Source organism: Acinonyx jubatus, chromosome A3, assembly GCF_027475565.1.
Source record: "Acinonyx jubatus isolate Ajub_Pintada_27869175 chromosome A3, VMU_Ajub_asm_v1.0, whole genome shotgun sequence".
Lineage (NCBI taxonomy): Eukaryota > Metazoa > Chordata > Mammalia > Carnivora > Felidae > Acinonyx > Acinonyx jubatus.
In genome coordinates this window covers 11,302,667-11,322,833 of record NC_069388.1, presented here as the reverse complement: position 1 = coordinate 11,322,833, position 20,167 = coordinate 11,302,667, and the positions used below count along the sequence as shown (strand labels likewise).

The following is a 20,167-nucleotide window of genomic DNA, read 5'->3' as shown; positions in this document are numbered from 1 at the left end:
GAGGGTTGTAGCTGCCACCGTCCCCCGTGGCGGTCCCTTCCATCTGCCAGGGACACGGACGACTCCGGCCGTCATCCCTCACACTGGCACTTCCCGCATGCCTGCGAAGTCACGCCTGCCCCGTGGCAGTGGGTGCTGCTGCTCAGTGCTTTCCAGGGGAGTTGGCAGCGCTCCCCCACCCCGCCCCCCAATTGTACAGCAGCAGGCTCCGGGGAGGGGAGCGGAGGTGCGCCTAGGCTGGCACCAGGCGGTCCGCCTGTGAGCGCTGCCCTGGTTCCCTGCCCGGGGGTGCGTCTCAGCCTGCCTCCTACAAGCCGTGTGGCTTCAGGCGAATGGTTCCCTTCTCTGGTCTTCAGTAAAGCAGGAGCTGCGCAGATCTCAGGACTCCGTGAAGGTGAACTAGAATAGCATGAGCCGCTTAGCTCCATGTCTCACTCATAAAGGCTGGCTGCGGTCGAGGCGGTTGTTAACGGGTGAGCAGAAGGTGCACGCCAGGGGCGTCTGCAGTGGAGGGTGTCAGGTGGCACGTGACTGCGCTCCAGCACCCGACACTCTTGGCTAAGCATGTCGCGGCCGTGGCACCTAGTGGGGTTTATTAAAGAAACAACGCTCTCCTCCGGTGACGGTGCTGTGAGGTCCTGGCCGGCTGCGCCGCGTTTCACAGAACAGTCCTGTCGGCATCCTTCACGCGGAGCGAGGACACCCCCCTCCCCCCCTCCCCCCCCCCCCGCCCTCGCCAGCTTTGCTCTGCGGTAGGGACTGATGTCGTCTTAATGCCCCTCTTCTCCTTTCTCCTCAGGACTCTAAATGGATTCCTGAGCCAGTTTTCCACAGAGAAAACACAGCATTTGAAATATTCTTCCCGGGAAACAACTCGCAGCTTTTTTACCCCAGTGTCCCTCCCAATTTTTCTTTTTTTCCCCCACCTCCACTATCCAGCAGGACAGATAATTGGCTTTTTAGGGCCATGGGGGATCGGGGGAGAATGAGTCAAGGTAGAAAGTGACCTTGTCGTCTGTCTTCCGTTTGGCAACTTTGGGAAAGCCCCAGCAGCTCTCAGAGGAGTTGTTTTTCCAGGGTCGCCCGGTGCTGTGGGAGCCCGGTCTTCTAACCCACCAAGGAGTTGTATGGTCTCATAGCCTTTTGGGGGATCTTTTATCTCCATGACTTAAATACTACCGAACTATCCTAAGTTGTATTACTCCTCTCTGATGAGAAACATTCTTCCAAGTGGTGGCTAATTTTTCAAAACATTTCTTAGAAATCCTTTAAAAAATTTTTTAATGTTTATTTAATCTTGAGAGAGAGAGAGAGTACGTGAGCAAGGGAGGGGCAGAGAGAGAGGGAGACAGAGGATCTGTGCTGACAGCAGAAATCCTGATGCAGGACTCAAACTCCCAAACCGTGAGGTCACGACCTGAGCCGAAGTTGAACCCTTAACCGACTGCCCCCCCCCCCCCGCCAGGCACCCCTTCTTTGAAATCTTTTACAACAAAAAGCCCCAAACCATGTGTCCCTGTTAACTTGTCCTTTCCCATTGGGCTAGGGAAGAAAAGATAGTATTCATGAGCGGTCACCTGAGTTCATCATCCCTTGTGTCAAACCAGAAATAAAAATGCCCACCTGCTCTTGTTAGTTGCACCGGCAGGCTAAGGAAAGTGGCCTCAGGGAAGCACTGCTTTTGGGACAAAGTCATGGTAAAAGGGGGAAAAAGTGGCCATGTGTTTTCAGTAACCTGGGGCAGAATTTCCAAATGAGAATTCCTTTTTAAAAACCATCCTGGGGGGCGCCTGGGGGGCTCAGTCAGCTGCGCATTGGACTCTTGGTTTTGGCTCGGTCGTGATCCTGGGGTTGTCGGATCGGGCCCTGTGTCAGGCTCCGTGCTGTGCATGGAGCCTGCTTGGGATATTCTCTCTCTCTCTCTCTCTCTCTCTCTCTCTCTCCCCCTCTCCCCCCTCTCCCCCCCCTCCCTCCCTCTCCCCCTCTTTGCCTTCTTCCCCCCCCCCCCCCCGCAGAAAAGAAAAATTAAATGAGAAAAAAACCTAGTCTGACAATTACATTTAATGTACCTTCAGAGTCTTGGATTCAGGGTTTAGTTTTTCCAGTGAAAAACTCTCTTTTAAATGTCTTTGGTCATGACGGTTTCTGAATTTGGAATATTTAGAATCACTTAAGTATATGTTACACTTGAAACTTAAAAGAAACAAAAACAAAAAACCTTATATGAAGGAATTAAAGATAACACTTTTCACACCACTATATATTTAGGTCATTTTCATCTTCAATCCATTAGACACAGGGTAGGTGGAGATAACGATCATAAATCCTACCAACTGTAGCTCATTGTACCAACTAGAGCTGTAGGGGCTAGGTGAAATTTTTGGTGGATTTTTTTCTCTTAAAGATTGAAGCCGCTATATTTGATTACCTAATAAAAATATATATTAGGCATCTGAGAACAGATCCCTTGACACCCTCTCCCCATTATCTCCTGATTTGTGGCGCACTGATAAGGAAGATCTGACCTAAGAACAGGTTGCCCAGTTAGGACATAACCCATGTTTTAATGTAGTTTGTCTGTTACTATTTAGCATTAGCTTTGAAACATTTCCAGAAACCTTTCTCCAAATACTAAGTGGTCCCCATAGTGATGACTAATCTCAGTTAAAACACCATGGCCTCAGCCAGTGTGAACGCCCTTAATGCCACCAACTCACCTTTTTCACTTTCCCCATGGGGTGCACTGCCTGTGTAGACACTTTGGTCCTCCAGGACTAACCTTTGAGTTCTGGTTTGCCTTTCAGTTGACCACAGTCGGATTAAACTACATCAAGAAGATAATGACTACATCAATGCCAGTTTGATAAAGATGGACGAAGCCCAAAGGAGTTACATTCTTACGCAGGTGAATGGATTGTCCACGTTTTTTTAATGGCTCTCGGCCTTACTTGATATCAGCCTAAGAACTTTAGAGTACTGTCATTTATACCTCAAATAAGATCCACCGCATCCTCTCAAAGGTCAGGTTTTACGCAATCCAAAACAGCAACGAGGAAGGAAAAGAATCTTCCTTCAGAGATTCAGGTTGGTTGTCACCCGCGTCTTTTCTGGGAAGTATGCCACTTGCTGGGCTTCTAGAAAACAGCATGAAATGCCAGAACTGCCTGTGGTCTGTTGACAGAGGCAGCAGAGCCGTGGCAAGAGAAGCGCCCGTACCTGTGTTGATTCCGTAATTGAAGAGGGTTAGCAGTAGACCAGTAATCTCTGCCCAGGTAGCTACTCAGAATTTCTCAGCATGGTCCTCATTCTTTGGCCCAGAAAAAAAAGCATCCTTAGATTCTGTGGATAAGTATGCAAAACCGTTCAAAATTCCCATTGGCTTTTGACATTTTTATGGGAACAAATCATAAAAATGATCTAACACTTGATCTTCTTGTGAAACACTTACTGGCATATGACCCCAAGACCACGGGTATCTAGGAAAGATGATAAAGAAATTTCTTTTTACTTAATTTTCTCAAGTCTTAGTCTGTTACCTGTAAGTTGCTCTAAACACTCTGTGTTTCTCTCTCTTTTTTTTTTTTAAATTTTTTTTAATGTTTATTCTTTTTTTTTTTAATTTTTTTTTTTTTAACGTTTATTTATTTTTGAGACAGAGAGAGACAGAGCATGAACGGGGGAGGGTCAGAGAGAGAGGGAGACACGGAATCTGAAACAGGCTCCAGGCTCTGAGCGGTCAGCACAGAGCCCGACGCGGGGCTCGAACTCACGGAGTGTGAGATCGTGACCTGAGCCGAAGTCGGCCGCTTAACCGACTGAGCCACCCAGGCGCCCCCATTTTTTTTTTTTTTAGAGACAGAGCATGAGCAGGGGAGGGGCAGAGAGAGAGGGAGACACAGAATCTGAAGCAGGCTCTAGGCTCTGAGCTGTCAGCACAGAGCCTGACACAGGGCTCGAACCCACCAACTGTGAGACCAGGACCTGGGCCAAAGTTGGATGCTCAACTGACTGAGCCATCCAGGTGCCCCTATGTTACTGTCTTAATCAAACAGCAAGGGGAAACTACTGGAGTGTTTTTTTTTTTTTTTAACGTTTATTCATTTTTGAGAGACAGAGAGTATGAGTAGGGAAGGGGCAGAGAGAAGGAGATACAGAATCCAAAGCAGGCTCCAGCCTCTGAGCTGTCAGCACAGAGCCCCGTGCGGGGCTCGAACTCATGAACTGCCGAGATCATGACCTTGAGCCGAAGTTGGACGCTCAACCAACTGAGCCACCCAGGCACCCCTCTCTCTGTGTTTTTTAATCATAATTTTTGCTTTCTCGTCCTATATCAGTTTATCATTCTTTAAAAAAAAATTTGGGGGGCACCTGGGTGGGTGGCTCAGTCGGTTGAGCATTCCAACTTCGGCTTAGGTCATGATCTCGCAGTCTGTGGGTTCAAGCCCCACGTTGGGCTCTGTGCTGACAGCTCAGAGCCTGGAGCCTGCTTCGGGTTCTGTGTCTCCCTCTGTCTCTGCCCCTCCCCCGCTCATGCTCTGTCTCGCACTGTCAAGAATAAATAAATATTAAAAAAATTTTATTAAAATTTTTTTCAGTGCTTGTTTATTTTTGAGAGTGAGAGACAGAGTGTGAGCAGGGGAGGGGCAGAGAGAGAGACACACACACACAGAATCAGAAGCAGGCTCCAGGCTCTGAGCTGTCAGCACAGTGACACGGGGCTCAAACCCACGAACTGCGAGATCATAAGCCGAAGTAGGACGCTTAACCGACTGAGCCACCCAGGAGTCCCAGTTTATCGTTCTTTTAAAATTTTTTTTTTCAACGTTTATTTATTTTTGGGACAGAGAGAGACAGAGCATGAACGGGGGAGGGGCAGAGAGAGAGGGAGACACAGAATCGGAAACAGGCTCCAGGCTCTGAGCCATCAGCCCAGAGCCTGACGCGGGGCTCGAACTCACGGACCGTGAGATCGTGACCTGGCCGAAGTCGGACGCTTAACCGACTGCGCCACCCAGGCGCCCCCAGTTTATCGTTCTTTTATATGGCTTTGGCGTATAGGGTGATTCTGAACATCGTACTTCTGTTTAACATTTAGAGGTTAAAATAACGGTGAAGCCAGAAAGCATATGAACAGAGGCTGCTTTAGGGCAGGGAGCTGGGTCAGGGCAAATCTACCGTGGCCCTGCTTTACTGTCCTGTCTTGTCCTGTCCCCCTCCTCTCTGTCCATGAGGACAGTCACCCCGAGTGCCTCCCAGTGTACAGAACACCAGCCATGCTGTGTTCAGTCCTGGGACCCACTCAGGAAGTTCTTGGTGTATGCACAGGGGGCGGGCCTTTACAAGGCCTCAGGTCAAAGTCTTCCCAGCACCCCTGGGGTGGTTGGGGTAGAGTGATAAGGAAGGAGATCCTGGTGGTGGCAAGCTGGCGGGAAGAGGTTGAGGGAAAAGCAGCTTCTTGGTAACTTCTCTTTTTAGAAGAAGTCAAGTTTTTTACTTCCTGATTTCAGCCGTGCAACTTTGGTGTGGGGTTAGGCAGTCCAAAGCAAAGATAGATAGGGGTATAAAGTCAAATGGAGCGCCAGGATATCACCTTGGAAACTTTTACACCACTGCCTTCCCCACCCCCGTGCCCTAGCAATTACTTGGCACATCTGAAGGTCTCTCTGTTTTGTCAGGTGGTACCATGGACATATCTAGCTGCCTGCACGTCACCCTTTGCCCTGGGATTTATAAAAGGGACTGAAGTAACCTGGCCCCAAAGTTATACCTCTAGACAGTAGGAGTGAAACATTTTCCAAACTACAAAACCAAGAAAACCCTGCCCATTTTTTATTTTCAGTGTTCATGATGCAAATAATGCAAGTCTATAGTCTTTTTTTTTTTTAAGCCAGTGATGTGGAACTATAGAGAATGATGGCAAAGGTGCCTCTGTTACCTTCACAGTGAAGTGTTGGCTAAGTTGCTGTGTCTCCTTTCAGATTTTATGTGATTTAAAAAAATTTTTAACGTTTATTTATATTTGAGAGAGAGAGGGAGAGAGAGCATGAGCAGGGGAGGGCAGAGAGAGACAGAGACAGAATCTGAAGCAGGCTCCAGGCCCTGAGCCGTCAGCACGGAGTCCGACGTGGGGCTCAAACTCAGGAGCCGTGAGATCATGACCTGAGCCGAAGTCGGACGCTCAACAGACCAAGCCACCCAGGTGCCCCACTGACATGATTTTTCAGTCCCTGAGACCCATCCTAAACTAGGGTGATGGGAAGTGGGGAAGGTGGCAGGCTGGGACCTGGTGGGAGCCGCCCCTGTGAGGCCTGGGGCTGTTGCCTGAGGCTCTGGCTGGAGCGCAGATGTGTCCGGTTTAGGCAGCAGGAGGAAGAGGAGTTCAGGAAAGTGAGTGGGCACTGAGGGCCCATGTGGTCAACAAAGGTGTGGTGAGACTTGAAGGGAAAGGAGGCAAAACATCAGGAGAATTTGGATGAAAATAAGTGAGACTGGAAACCATTCTAGAAGTGGTGCTGGCCGGAGGAGGTGATGCGTTCTGTCACGGAGGTGAGAGGTGATATCCTTTCCAGGAAGTACTAACAGTTGAGACAGACCGGAGGCGTCCATACTCTTGTATCCAGTAAACCCCTATGCCTGTTGCCAGTTGGCCCGTACCCCGCCACGTCCCAGTGCCCACACTGGACCCCTTGGGCTACCTAACTGATCGTTTGTGACTACATCTTTTATGTTCTTTGGTCCAAGGATGAAGGTGGTCCATAGTCAGGCATCATTTTTTTTTTTAAGCTTATTTATTTTGAGAGAGAGCATGCATGTGTGAGCAGGGGAGGGGCAGAGAGAGAAGGAGATAGAGAATCCCCAGCAGGCTCCATGCTGTCAGTGCAGAGCCTGACGTGGAGTTCGATCCACAAACCGTGAGATCATGAACTGAGCCGAAATCAAGAGTTGGGTGCTTAACCTACTGAGCCACCCAGGTGCTCCAGGTTCATCATTGTTTATTTTTTTTAAGCTTATTTATTTTGAAAGAGAGACAAGGGCACCTGGGTGGCTCAGTCAGTTTAGTGTCTGACTTCAGCTCAGGTCATGATCTCATGGTTCATGAGTTCGAGCCCTTCATCGGGCTCTGTGCTGACAGCTTAGAGCCCGGAGCCTGCTTCAGATTGTGTCTCCCTCTCTCTCTGCCCCTCCCCGACTCGTGCTCTGTCTCTCTGTCTCTCGAAAATAAATAAACATTAAAAAGGAAAAAAAAGAGAAAAGAGACAACACGAGTGGGGGAGGGTCAGAGAGGGAGGGACAGACAGAGTCCCAACTGACTGAGCCACCCAGGCGCCCCTCATCGTTAGTAATAGTAATAATAGCTAACATTCCACTGGATGTGTACCATGTTCCAGGTGCTACGGTAAAACCTTTACATGAACGGATACAGTTAATATTCCCTTCACAGCCCTGTGAATAAGGACTATGATTGGTTGAGTGAGCTGGGTGGAGAAACTGAGGCATAGAGATGTGCAGTGACTCATCCCAGGTCACGCGGATGATCGGTGATTGGAGCTGAACTGAAGCCACCAGAAGTGTCACCGATGATCACTTCCCCATACTGCCTCTTCCCAGCACCCACTAGCTTTGTGGCCATATTCCACTCACCGTCAAGAGGGGCCTCAGTGGAGCCCCTCTGCTAGCCAGCTCAAACCGGAAAGCAGAATCCGCATTTTCTGTCCTCTGCTGGTCAGCCCTGAACCAGCCCTGAGAGGCAGATACAACCTTTCACCACCACTAGGCAGGGAGGGTGGCACCTGTCCCAGCCTCAGCTGCCCTTGTGCCTAAGGGCACTGTCGTCGGCCGACCGCCAGTGGTGAGCTCTCGGTGGAGTGAGTCACTGTAACATCACACACACTTTGTGGATTGTGTATTTGCAGGGCCCTTTGCCTAACACGTGTGGTCACTTTTGGGAGATGGTGTGGGAGCAGAAAAGCAGGGGCGTGGTCATGCTCAACAGAGTGATGGAGAAAGGCTCGGTAAGTGACGGATTTACCTGCTCTTTACGTTACCATCGTAAGCGCACCGGTCCGTGAGGTTGTCATTTTTGTCTGAGTCGATTTCTTGAAATTGCTTTTGTATTTCTTTTACGTAGTGTCCTTTTTAGTAGAAAAATTTAAAGAAGTGATATACGCATACAGGTTTATTGTAAACGAGTCAGAAAAGTAAATGAATTAAAAAGAGGGGAAAAGGTCCCAATTGCCCTTGACCTATCCCTTACTCATCAGTCAGTCTCTCTCCACAGTGTGTTCATATTTGTTCAGGAACACCCTAGCCTGCGTGCATCTGTCCCTTGAGTCACTGCCCTGGCCTTTCGACTTGTTCTCCTCAGTGTATCCTACACCGAGACCAAGTGACGCCACCCCTTTTCCCAGCTGAAAACCCTTGTGGGGCTCCCACTGCCTCCTGGGATGTGCCCATTGTGGCCACAGGACCAGTTAACCGGGACCCCGGTTTCCCACATCCGTCCCCGGACTCCAGCCAGAACACACGTCTGTTGTTTCAGTTCTCTGGACCAGTCTGAGTCACTGTCCCACCCCAGCCCTCTTGCAGGTATCTCCAGTGGCTTCCCTCAAGTCAGCCACGGCTCATGCTCTCCCGCCCATCTCATCGTGTGGGTTGCCCGTGAGAGGCCCGTCTCCCATGCGAGGTGATGTTGTGTGCGGGGCACAGTGGCGTCAATGTAGCGAATAGACGCCACACCCCTGCTACCTGGCTCCTTCCCTCCTCTCCCAGCCGGGGGCTCTCCAGCCTCGGCAGTGGAGGCCCTGGGAGAAAGCGAGCGGAGGAATGAGGACACCAGTGGGAATGAGTGGCCAGGAGCAGAGAACGGCGTGTGCCCAGGCTTTGCCAGGAGCCGGCCCTGTGCTCTGGGGCTCACCCGGGCCACTGCGCTCACAGCTGTCCTGGCCGCCTCGGGTCCCGGCTTGCCAGGAGAGCAGAAGGCTCCAGAGAAGCCGACCCTCCAAAGAAAGCACACTCGTGGCCCTAGAGGGTAACAATACGAGTGCAGAGAAGTAACATCGAAGGGGACTTAAGCAGTGAGACAAAGGGAAGCACCCACCACGGAGCCCCCCCCCCGCCCCCCCCCACCCCCCCGCCAAGAGCCATTCTTAGTTACAGCCCATGGCAAGGCACGACAGCGCATGTTGAAAATCAGGCTTTTTGCCTCTGCGCCCTTTTCTTAATCTTAAAGTATTTATTTGCTCGATAACAACAGATGGAGAGCTTACCTGAGCGTTCAAAGAATGAAATCCTGCTTCTTAGAAAATTGTTTTCAGTGAAAGTGGTTTTTCATGTTTTCTGCTTCAGTGGCTTGATTAGTAAAATGTGAAGTTACAAATGTGGAGCCACCTCCCACCCGTCACCACTCTTGTCAGCAATTTAGAATAAAGAGACAAATGTTAGGTTCCCACAGTATACACTCTCCGCAAGGGAACGTGAAACGTGGTGGCCTGGCCACACGTTCAGCACTCGGTAGCGTCCAGGGTCTCTAAACATCAGCACCGCTGACACGGGAGGACACGGGAGGCTGCTGGGCAGCGGCCCTGGCCTCCACCCACGAGATGCTGCTGGCCTGCCCGCCCCACTGGTGGCAATCAGAAGGTCTCCAGACATTGTCCAAATCTGTGCAAAATCGCCCCCAGTTGCAAAGCACTGTTCTGGATGGTATTGAGGGTTGGGAATTTTCTTTTTTATTAATTTTTTTGAGTTTGTTTGTTTTTTGAGAGAGGGAGGGAGCACGAGTGTGAGCGGAGGAGGGACAGAGAGAGAGGGAAAGAAAGAATCCCAAGCAGGCTCCATACAGCGCGGAGCCCGATGAAGGGCTCCAGCTCCCAAACCGCGAGGTCACGACCTGAGCCAAAACCAAGAGTCGGACGCTTAACCAACTGAGCCACCCAGGCGCCCTGAAGGGTAGGGAATTTTAAATCGAGTTGTTTATCCAGAAATCATTGGATATGGTAGCATTTCCTTTTTATTTGGTACTGAAGGTTTGGGTGAAACCTCTTTGCCGCTGGCACAGTCCCGCAGGGGCGCTGTCGTGACGTTGGCACTGCGTGCTGCTCACCGGGCCTGTGCTTGGTTGCCCGCCATCCAAGGCTGACGGTAAATGGACCATCCATCCTCTGACAAGCTTCCCCCTTGGCCACTGGAAGAAAGAAAGGAAACCTGGCTAGTTGATTCTCTCGTACTTTACTGTGATCGTGTGACGTTAGTCTCTCTCTTCCTTTGTAACTGTCCTTCCCGCTCAGGGTCATGCCCACCGACGTGGAAAGCGGTGAATGAATGGTCTGAGGTTCTTAAAGCTTCTTGGGGTCAGCAGTTCCAGTCCAGCGTTGATATTAGCGTCCCCATTAGAGCTGACTGGCGCAAATTGTAAGAGGTTGCAGTGCCTTACTAGCTTAGCCAATCTAATTATAAACCGTGCAGCCGTCCCGCGGTACGAACCATCTTGCAGAGCGTGTCCATGTGATGCGTATTTGTTTTGTGGTTTCCTGCCTTCTCTGCGTAGTGTAGGACATGCCCCTCTTATTTCTGGCAGAGCTGGCCGTTAACCCTTTTGGGACCTTGTGCTTCCTGGAAAACAGCAGTGTGGGAAATGTGTGTTAGACTACGCTCATCCAGGTACCCGAAGGTCTTGGTTCGATTTCCAGATTGAGCAGAGACATGTGCGTGAAGAGTGTGTATGTGGGGAAGGGCAGGGGTGGTGGCTGTTTAGGCAGGGCGGACAAGCAAGGTGCTGTTTAACCAGAAGCACCGCCTGTATCTCTCTCCCGAAACTGCAGCTAAAGGCGCTGTTTGATTTCAGTGCTTTTGCACACGAGACGCTCTGGATTTGTATCACGGGAACTTCAGGCTTCATCCGTCTGCTTAGTTAGCTCTCTGGCTTGTCACTCCTTGGGAAAGCCGACTCCTCCGTCACAGGGTCACCCCAGGTGTCATTCATGGATTTTTCTAAAGATGCCTAGCTGTTTTGGAAGGCCGGGGCCTCTGTCTCCCATCCAGCTTCCAGGTGGTAACGGCAGCCACGACAGCCACCGGCATATTGGTGCTGCCACGGTGACGTTTGGTGCCGACCCAGGACGTGGCACGATTTGAATCCTGGTGAAGGACTGCTTTCGAGTAAGATAAATCTCCTTCTCGGGTTGGCGTGTGTCAGTTTAAAGGCTAGCAGGAAGTAGTGATCTCGAGGTTCAGTTTTTTGTTTTGTTTTATTTTCTGTGTTAAAACAAAAATTCCTACGGGAAATGACAGCAAGCAGAGCATGGCATGTTACCGCGAATGCCTGAGAGCTCTTAAAAATAAATACCGCTCGATGCACACTTCGTGCGTGCCAGGATTGCGCACTTCTTGCGGACTTTCTTTGGAAGTAGTAGGCGTCCAGAATCTCGGGCTTGTACCTGATCGCGGAGGTTTCTTAGGCTTCATATGCAGTTTTGAAAGTGAGTGTTTGCTGTGTGGAGGTGAAATTTGAAAGACTCGTTCTTCCCTGCCCATGGGACCCGAAAGCATTGGCCTCTTCTTTGGTAGCGACCGGCCATTCTGCCTTCCCGCTTCTCTGCTCGCTCGTGGCCCCGGGTGCGTGCTCCAGCTCATGTGGTGTTGCGCCCGCCAGGGCAGGCTCTTTGGTTCTGGGGTCTTCAGGAGCCGCATGGCCCTAATGGTCGGAAGCGTGGGAATAAATGCATCCTTTAAACCTCTTCTGTCGCCAGTGCTGGCTGCCCTGCCCACTTTGGCTGAGCACGGGGCCTTGCCACGTCGCTGATGCTTTGCGTCCCGAGGGGCAGAATTACCTTGAGGCTGACAGATTGGCCGTGTTCCGGGGGTTCATCTTTGGCATTCGGTGTCAGGGAGGTGATCTGGGTGAAACTGGCCGGGTCTTTCAAACAGGCCCTGTCCGGGCTCTTTCGAAAGCCGTGTGGGCCTTCTGTTTCGGAACTGTGACGTCGATGCTACGCTGACATCACGATCTGGTGTCTGTTGGGGTGTTTCTCCTTTTTCTGTGGTTGCAGAACAGCTGCAGCTGGGCCGCGTGCGGCTTCGTCAGAGCAGGCCTGGTGGGCCTTCGTGCTTCTGTCTCTGGTCTGCTGAGGAGCATCCTGGCTCTTTGCTGCCCAGGGGACGCCGTGGGCTCCTGGGCCTTCTGCCAGAGTCACCGTGGTCTGTCCCTGCCCCCCTGTTGCTCTTCTGGCACTGGCTTCTGGGCAGTCACTGCCTGCGAAACCCCAGTCACCCCTCCATGTGCGCCCCTGTCAGAGGCCACTTCTTCCGTATAGTTTTCCCTGATCTCTTTCCTGTAACCTCAGCTGGCCCGGAACATTATTCCCCTCGTCTGAATTCCCACGGCAGGGTTCCCCCTGCCACACCACCTCGTCACTGCTTAGCACGAACAGTCTCTCTCCTGACGGGCAGGCTGGCCCTGCAGGGTTCCTTCCACCTCCTGTGGCATTTCAGACACAGCACCCTGTGCCTCGGAGAAGGTACTGAGGGGGCCAGTGCGTGTTCAGTTGCAACTCGCTTGGATTTGTGCCATTTCCCAAAGAGCTGTTTACGTCCACTGGTACTTCATGTGGCGGAAATCATGTCTTTGGGGTCCCCTCTGTCTGGGCACCTTGTCTGACCTTGTGGTTCATAGACCTTCAGCTTAGCCCCCATCTATCAGCTATCTTGGTCCAAAATGTTCACCAGCAAACAGAAAAGTCTGCCGTGGAAACCTAGTTGAAGGTATGCCACTAAATTTGAGTCACAATTTTTTCTTGAACTCTAAATAAAACCAAATTTGGGGGGTTTGCTTACTTTGAAGAAAAAGTTCATGAGCTACCTTTAAATGAAGACCTGAAATTATTCCCGAAATTCTTAAACTAGAAAATCAAAAGGATTTTTCAGCACCGACCCAAACCAGAATGAAAGGGTGGCATACAGCAGTGGGTGATCCCGAGCCCCGGAGGAGCCCGTCTCCTGCCTTCTCTAAACATCCAGCCTGTTCACCGTGTTCCACTGTCTCCTCTAGACGTGGTTGTTTTCCCCAGGGTAAGGAGTCTACGTTGTGCCAACGGCACTGACCAGTTCTTGGTAGTCTTCCAGATGGCTGTGCAAGTAGAGTCTGTGAGAGACTAAAACTTTTGTACAGTTTGACTTCGCTTCATAGATGGTCTGGAAGGACCAGACCCCTGGAGCGCCTCATGGTGGGGAGAACCAGGGAGCGGCTGCGTTTGGAGGTCCGAGCCCTCTCTGCCCAGCTAGTCCTGGTTTGGGTCTTCACCCCCTTCCCGTCTCCCCAAGAGGCAGGTTGTGCTGACGGTAACTTCCAAGGTCAGAAAACTCCCGGTTTCCCCGTTGGGTTGTCCTAAAGCGCATGGAAGGCACTTTGTACCTCCCTTCATAGGAAAACTGTCCGTGGCTCACAGTAATGCATTCTTTTCTCTTCTAGTTAAAATGTGCGCAGTACTGGCCCCAGAAAGAAGAAAAAGAAATGATCTTCGAAGACACAAATTTGAAACTAACCTTGATCTCTGAAGATATTAAGTCGTATTACACAGTGCGGCAGCTAGAATTGGAAAACCTTACAGTGAGTATCGCGTGCTGTTCCGTACTTCAGATGGGCACTGGCTGAGATGTCTTTTCACCTGGGTCATACCACCTAACCCCGGTTTTTCTGGTCCCTCCCTCGCCACAGAGCTCCCTCCCTAAACTGGAACACCAGTTCATCACGGTTTTTAGGGAAAGGGGGGTTTCTCATCTAAAACTTCTCTGTTCCTGTCTTTGCAACCGCAGAGGGACTGAAATGGTGGCCTGCACGTTACGTAGCAGCCGCTGCCTCTTTTGTCGTCCACGGTCTCTGTAGCGCGAAGCGAGGGAAGAAGGGCCCTTCTGGGGCTGAGTTCACGGTCGATGAGGTCTTGGGTTTACTCGTTGCGGAAGAATTTATGACACCAGCTGCTGGCTGTCATTGGAAGCTGGTCTTGAAACAGGCCAGGGCGCGGGGCTGAGAAGCTGTACCGCAGAAGGCCCGCGTGGGGATTCCAAACAGCCCAGCAGGAGCGCTCGCCGTGTGGGGACCCTCCACCAGTGCTTGGAGCCGCGGGCGGGAGCTCCCAGCAGCTCCCGGGACGGCCACGGCGATGGCGGCCAGCCACCACCTTCTGGAACGTAGCTGCGTGGGGTGGATTCCTGGCCCCGCCGTGTCAGACTGTCAGACTTCGGGTGGCGGGGCATCATGTCTCCCCGTGTCTCAGTTTCCCCTTCGTTCAGAGGGGGGTTTTGTAAGGGTTCAGAAGGTAACAAAGGGGAAGAGGTAGAGCAGCACTGGGGCAGCAGGTACCGTGGGGTCAAGGCAACGGGTTTGGCCCGGGAGCAGCGCGCGCCCACAGATGGAAGGAAAGGCAGGATCGCGGCTTGCCGGGCTGCGCCGAGGTGAGTCTGCCCCCGAGTTTCATTCACGTGCCAGTTTGCAACTTCCTGCTTTCCAGTGCACGTGACTCCTGTTGTTGCGTTACTAATTGAAACAAGATCTAGACCTCCGCGCGGGTGACCACGAAGCAGAGGAGAGGTTGAAGTCGTGTGGCCTCCGCGAGCACCGCGGGGCACTTCCTGAGTGCTGTCTCTTCTCTGTGTGACGGCTCTGCAGCCGTGATCCTGCTGCAGCCACACACGCGGGTTCCAGGGCTGTGACTTTTGGAGGGGTTTGACGGAGGATTTTCAGGAATAACGTTGGCAGCGTGTTGGAACGTGCCTGGAGGATAATGCAGTAGACTTTCCTCTGCGTGCTCTTTAAATTTTGCGAGCCCAGCATGAAGCGCGACTTCTGGTAAACTCTTGAGACGGTATCTCCGGCTTGTTGAGGGAAATGGAATTCCGACCGAGCAGAAGCGGCCCGTGCTGTGTTGGCAGAATACGTGCAGCAGTGTGGAGGTTTCGATGTTGAGAAGATCTGGTCGCTCTAACAGACTTTGTTTTGAAAAATTCTTTTCTCAGCCGTGTGTCTGTTGAGACACAGGTCTAGAATGGTGGGCAGGTGTGCGGGAGGGGATGAACAGGAGACAACCGTACCTTTTTAAGGATTGAAAGAAAGAACTTGCTTTTGGTATATTTTCTCCCCCCCCCCCCCATCTTTACATCTATTTTTAAGTGTTTTTCTTTCCCTAAAAACCAGAAAGGGCATTTCTCGTTTTCAGCCACACAAGGAGACCGTTTTCTAGGGAGGAAGAAAATGGCATTGCCTGGTGTGGTTCTATTAATCATCTTCATGTCACCGGCAGATTCTTCCAGTTCAGCAGAAGGATGCCTGTGTGTCAGGGCTGGTGCAGGGTTACATATGTATATGTGTTGCTGATGTGAAGTCACTGGGGTTTTCTGTAGGCTCTTTCATACGTTTTCATCCCACTGAGCCCCAGGAAGGTGGTCACAACTGAAGCTAAGCTCTGGGAGGGCATGGACAGTGTCTTTGCCACGTGGCTGGCACATGGTAGGCACTTTGGGCACATTTTGTTAAGTGAGGGGAGGCATTGTTGGTGAGCAGGCCTCTGGCCCAGAGCATTTTGCCACCAGCTGCTCTCCAGGTGACCTAGGCACTGACGTGGCCCTTGGCACTGTGTGGCAGGGAGATAGATGCTCAAGGCGGTGTGGTTCCTGTCTGCATGTCTTCTTCCTGTGCCCGCTTTGGCGAGGCCGGCAGGTGTACCTACCCCATAGTAAGACTGGCTCCCGTGAATGGTGTACCCTTCGCCGAGCAAAATCTTGAGTACTCTCCTCCCACTGAGAACTACGTTTTGATCATTTCTGCCGGAGGCCAGGTGTCCACCCTGGGGGTGGACTCTTCGTAGGTTCAGAAGGAGGAGCAGAGCTGAAAATGGCACCAGAGGGCCATTCTTCTTGCTGTTGCACTGGGAGCAGACCGGGCCAGGGGAGAAACACTTGGGGACGAGGGCCAGGGTCTTCCTTTCAAAAGTTCCTGCCTCAGGCTCTGAACACGGGCTCTGGAGTCCAAACTGAAACTCCTACTTCCTCACTTAATGGAGGGTCAGCCTCTGAGCCTCAGTCTCCTAACCAAGAAGAGGGGAATAGTGGGCATACACGCCCCAAAGGGTTAACGTGAGAATTCAGTGAGCTGATGCGTCTGGCGCTAGAACGCGGTGGGGCCGGTTGGGGCTGGTGGGGTCGACACCCTCCTCCTCAGCTGGGCCATCGAGCCCCACGTGGCAGCCACCAAGCCTTGGAGACTGAGCTGGTTCCTTTTTTTCTCTAAAATGGCAATTCCCTGAGACTCCCGAGTAGTCTCGTGAAGCCCGGGATGACCCAGAGCTGGTGCCACACGCACAGAGTTACGTTTTCCCTCTTTCGTGGGAAGCCTTACAGGGCTTGAGGACAGGACTGCCGTGGGCGGCGACGCGGCATCATTGTGCCTCGTGGGGCAGAGAGAAATCACTTGTAACCGTGAAGACAGCAGAGGTGATGGGGGCACTGGAGGAGAGACGTGGGTGAGGATGTTCCATGCTAAAGGAAGGGACGTCAAGGCAGGTGTCCAGTGTCGGGCACCTCAGTGCTTGGCATTCCTTGACGGCGAGTGGACGGGAGGAGATCTGGAAATCTGAGAGGTGAAGCTGCTCTTAGAGTGAGATGGGGGCCTGGTGGGGACGACTCTTCGTGCTTACTCGGAAGCAGTGATTTCTGTACAGATGATTGTCTCAGAATTGGCATGAGGTGTCTTTTTGTTTTTGTTTTTGTTTTTCTTTCAGTCTCAAGAAACTCGAGAGATCCTACATTTCCACTATACCACGTGGCCTGACTTTGGCGTCCCAGAATCGCCAGCTTCGTTCCTGAACTTCCTTTTTAAAGTCCGCGAGTCAGGGTCACTCAGCACGGAGCATGGCCCTATCGTGGTGCACTGTAGTGCGGGCATCGGCAGGTCGGGGACCTTCTGTCTGGCTGACACCTGCCTCCTGCTGGTGAGGAGGCCCCTGAAGACCCTGGGAAGAGAAGGGAACCCATTTGAACATCTCTTGTGGCCTCTGCCCACGGCTTCTCTGTCATGGTCTCGGCAGTGAACTAGCAACGATCTTCCATTTTTAACACTTGCCCTCCTGTGAAAGTAGCTCTACCCTAAGTAGCTTTTGTTCAGAGGGATATTCTTCAGTTGAATTGCAGAATCGCGGAAGATCCAAAGAATGCTCTTCTCTCATTCTTTCCCCTGTGCTCTGGTGGTCCCCATTTTGCTGCATTTACTCACATTGTCTCCAATTCCGCCTCCCCACGGCGATTTTTTGCTGAGTAGAAACCAGAGCACTCCTCCAGAACATGGAAAAATCACATTGTACTTGGGAGTTGGAGCTGACTCGGGGTGTCTCCTCTCTGGCTTTCAGATGGACAAGAGGAAAGATCCTTCTTCTGTTGATATCAAGAAAGTTCTGTTAGAAATGAGGAAATTTCGGATGGGACTGATCCAGACAGCAGACCAGCTCCGTTTCTCCTACCTAGCTGTGATCGAAGGTGCCAAGTTCATCATGGGAGACTCTTCAGTACAGGTAAGCATTGCTTCCGCTTTCATCCAGGTGTGTTGATCTCGAACTTTTGTCTCTGAAGAAGGAGGCTGTCAGCTGTAAAAGTTCAAACACTAGCACATGTCAGAAGAAACAGCTGTCCTTCGTGTTTAAAAAGCTAGAAAGCTGCGGAAACGTTCACCACGTTCCGGTTTCTGCCTTTGACGTGTTGACGTAGAGAACGTTGATAGGGAGAGTAGACTTTATTTTCGAAAGATTTCACCTTCCGAGTATATGTGTCTGCAGCCCCAAGAAGCAGAGAAAGCCCCTCGCCTCTGCTCGCCTAAAGGGGAGCAGATTTCCTGACACATCAGCCCGGTGTGAATACGAATGGAACTTTCTCTCGCTTTCTCCAGGAGCAATGGAAGGAGCTCTCCCACGAGGACCTGGAGCCCCCACCCGAACACGTCCCCCCTCCTCCCCGGCCGCCCAAACGAATCCTGGAGCCACACAATGGGAAGTGCAAGGAATTCTTCCCAAACCACCAGTGGGTAAAGGACGAAACCGGGGAGGATAAAGAAGACTGCCCCATCAAGGAAGAAACCAGAACCCCCTTAAACGTCCCTTGCAGCGTGGAAAGGTAAGGCGAGCGGGGCCTGGCTTATTGGGGTGAGGGGATGTGACCTTCCAGTCGAGAGACGCATGTTGCCATTGAAACCCTGTGGACACAGCCTCCTCTTGGCAAGCGTAGCTTCTGTGTCTTTGAAGAATGAGGCCCCAGAGACATCCAGCCACAGGTTGGTCCGGTGAAGTGACCCCGTTCGGTGGGGCTCTAGCACCACCTTGTGGTACCCATTGGAACCAGAGATTCGCAGGACAGTCCTGCTCGGAAATGACCTTGCCCTCCCTCAGGCTTCCAGCCAGTCCTGAAACGTGATATCCAGGTTAGACCGTTATACTTTCAGCCCCCAGATGGTCCATCTGGAAGTTTCACCTTTTCGTGTGCTCTTGATTAACTTAATGCCATTTAACCAAGATTATTGAGTACCTATTGGTACACGTGAAGTACTGAGATCACTAGAACATGGCCCCCTGGTCTGGTCTTTGTGGGGACAGAGACCGTAGGTTATGGTTGGGAGCCTGGGGACAGTAAGGAGACGGAAGTGCAAGCTGCGGCGGTCAGCCTTAGCAGCGAGACGCTCAGCCTTCTCTGGGTGCTCAAGGAAGGCTGCCCGCATGAGGCGTGGAAGCTTGAAGAATGAAGGGAGGCAGGCCTGAGCCAGAGCCTCTGGAGGCAGTGCCCTTGGTTCCTGATTTTTGGATGAGTGCATGCTGTACCCCAGCATCTGTCCACGTCTAGAAATTTGGTGCGTGGCAGTTCACAGACAGGTGTGCAAGAGATATACAGGTGGAGGTGTTCGTTGTGGCATCGTTTGCAATGGTGAAGAATCAGAGCTGAGCCAATTATATATCCAGGGATTTGATAAGTTGTGCTTTCTCTGACCTTGGGATGTTCTGGAACTGTTACAGGACAGGATCGGGAATTATACTCAAGAAAGCAGGTTGTACATGGTGGGTGCCCCAGTGGTCCTCTGGCTACGTTGATCATCAGAATCTTAACCTGGGCACCTTGCTAAATGCTGGTTGCCAGGCCCCAGTCCTGACCTATGAAGTCGAGTCACCAGGAGCCTCCTGCAGCTGGGTCCCTGTCACAACAACATCACATCTGGTTCTAGGGCTTGAGGAAGGTCTGTGCAGTGGAGCCTCCCAGAGCAGGTCCAGGTGACGTGCAGAGCGATAGCTTGGTGACGGTCCCCCAGGGAGACTGTGCCTAGCTTCCAAGGGCCTCTGGTGACGTTCTCAGGGCAGGCCAGTGTGCTGCATCTGAGGGCCTGCTGAGAGTCGAGGGTGAGAGAGGAGAGAGCTGACACGTGACTGGTGTCCAGTTTGTCACCTGTTCTGTACTGGTTGAGACTGGCCTTCGAAGAGCGGTGGCTTTCACACTGTGTATGTGAAGGTGGTAAGGAGGGAAGTGCAGATCTGGGAAAATAGAAGCCAAAGAGCTCCAGGAAGAAGCGCAGCCATGCTAAGAATGCACGTGCCTCCGGACAGCAGTGGGGGCCCACATGCACACAGACCTGGGCCCCGCGGCCAGGGCTCGCGGCTGCGTGCCAGAAAGCAGGTGCTTTGTACTGCCTCCTCCTGTCTCCTGGGAAGGGGGTGCCTCAGGGTGGTCCTGCCAGTCACACAAGATGCTGCTGGGGTAGAAAGGCCCTGGAGTGGCCTGTGAGAAGCAGGACGTCTTGTGGTCAGGGCCTCTCGAGGGAGGCCTGGAGGAGGTGGCGAGGAGAAGAGGGGCCTCTGCTGGCCTCTCTGAGACAGCCCTGGAGCGAGAACACCGTGCACATCGTCCCCGCAGGGTGTCTCTGGCTCGCCACCAGAAGGGCAGCCAGGGTCCAGTGCTCCTGGCAGGATTGGGTTGATGCTGGGGACGCAAGCCTGGCACAGGGCGGGCTGAGGGGCAGAGGCATGTGTGATGTCCTCACGTCAGCCAGCAGCAACAGAGGCTCCTGAGGAGAGGGTGGTAGAGTGTGGGCCACACCATTGCCTTCTCTGATCTAGAACGGAACGTTCTCCAAGCAAACCCCAGGACAAAT

General features: G+C 52.1%; 1 protein-coding gene across 2 annotated transcripts in view; it reads left to right on the top strand.

Annotated features, from left to right (window-relative positions):
* Positions 1 to 20,167, top strand: part of PTPN1 (protein tyrosine phosphatase non-receptor type 1) — a 68,334-nt gene that overhangs the window by 45,495 nt on the left and 2,672 nt on the right. For both annotated transcript variants that reach the window (XM_015078387.3, XM_027046643.2), the window contains exons 3-8: positions 2,805 to 2,905; positions 7,914 to 8,012; positions 13,466 to 13,603; positions 16,770 to 16,979; positions 17,394 to 17,555; positions 17,927 to 18,150. In XM_015078387.3, the coding sequence (XP_014933873.1) occupies positions 2,805 to 2,905; positions 7,914 to 8,012; positions 13,466 to 13,603; positions 16,770 to 16,979; positions 17,394 to 17,555; positions 17,927 to 18,150 (934 nt within the window). The remainder of the gene's footprint in view (positions 1 to 2,804; positions 2,906 to 7,913; positions 8,013 to 13,465; positions 13,604 to 16,769; positions 16,980 to 17,393; positions 17,556 to 17,926; positions 18,151 to 20,167) is intronic.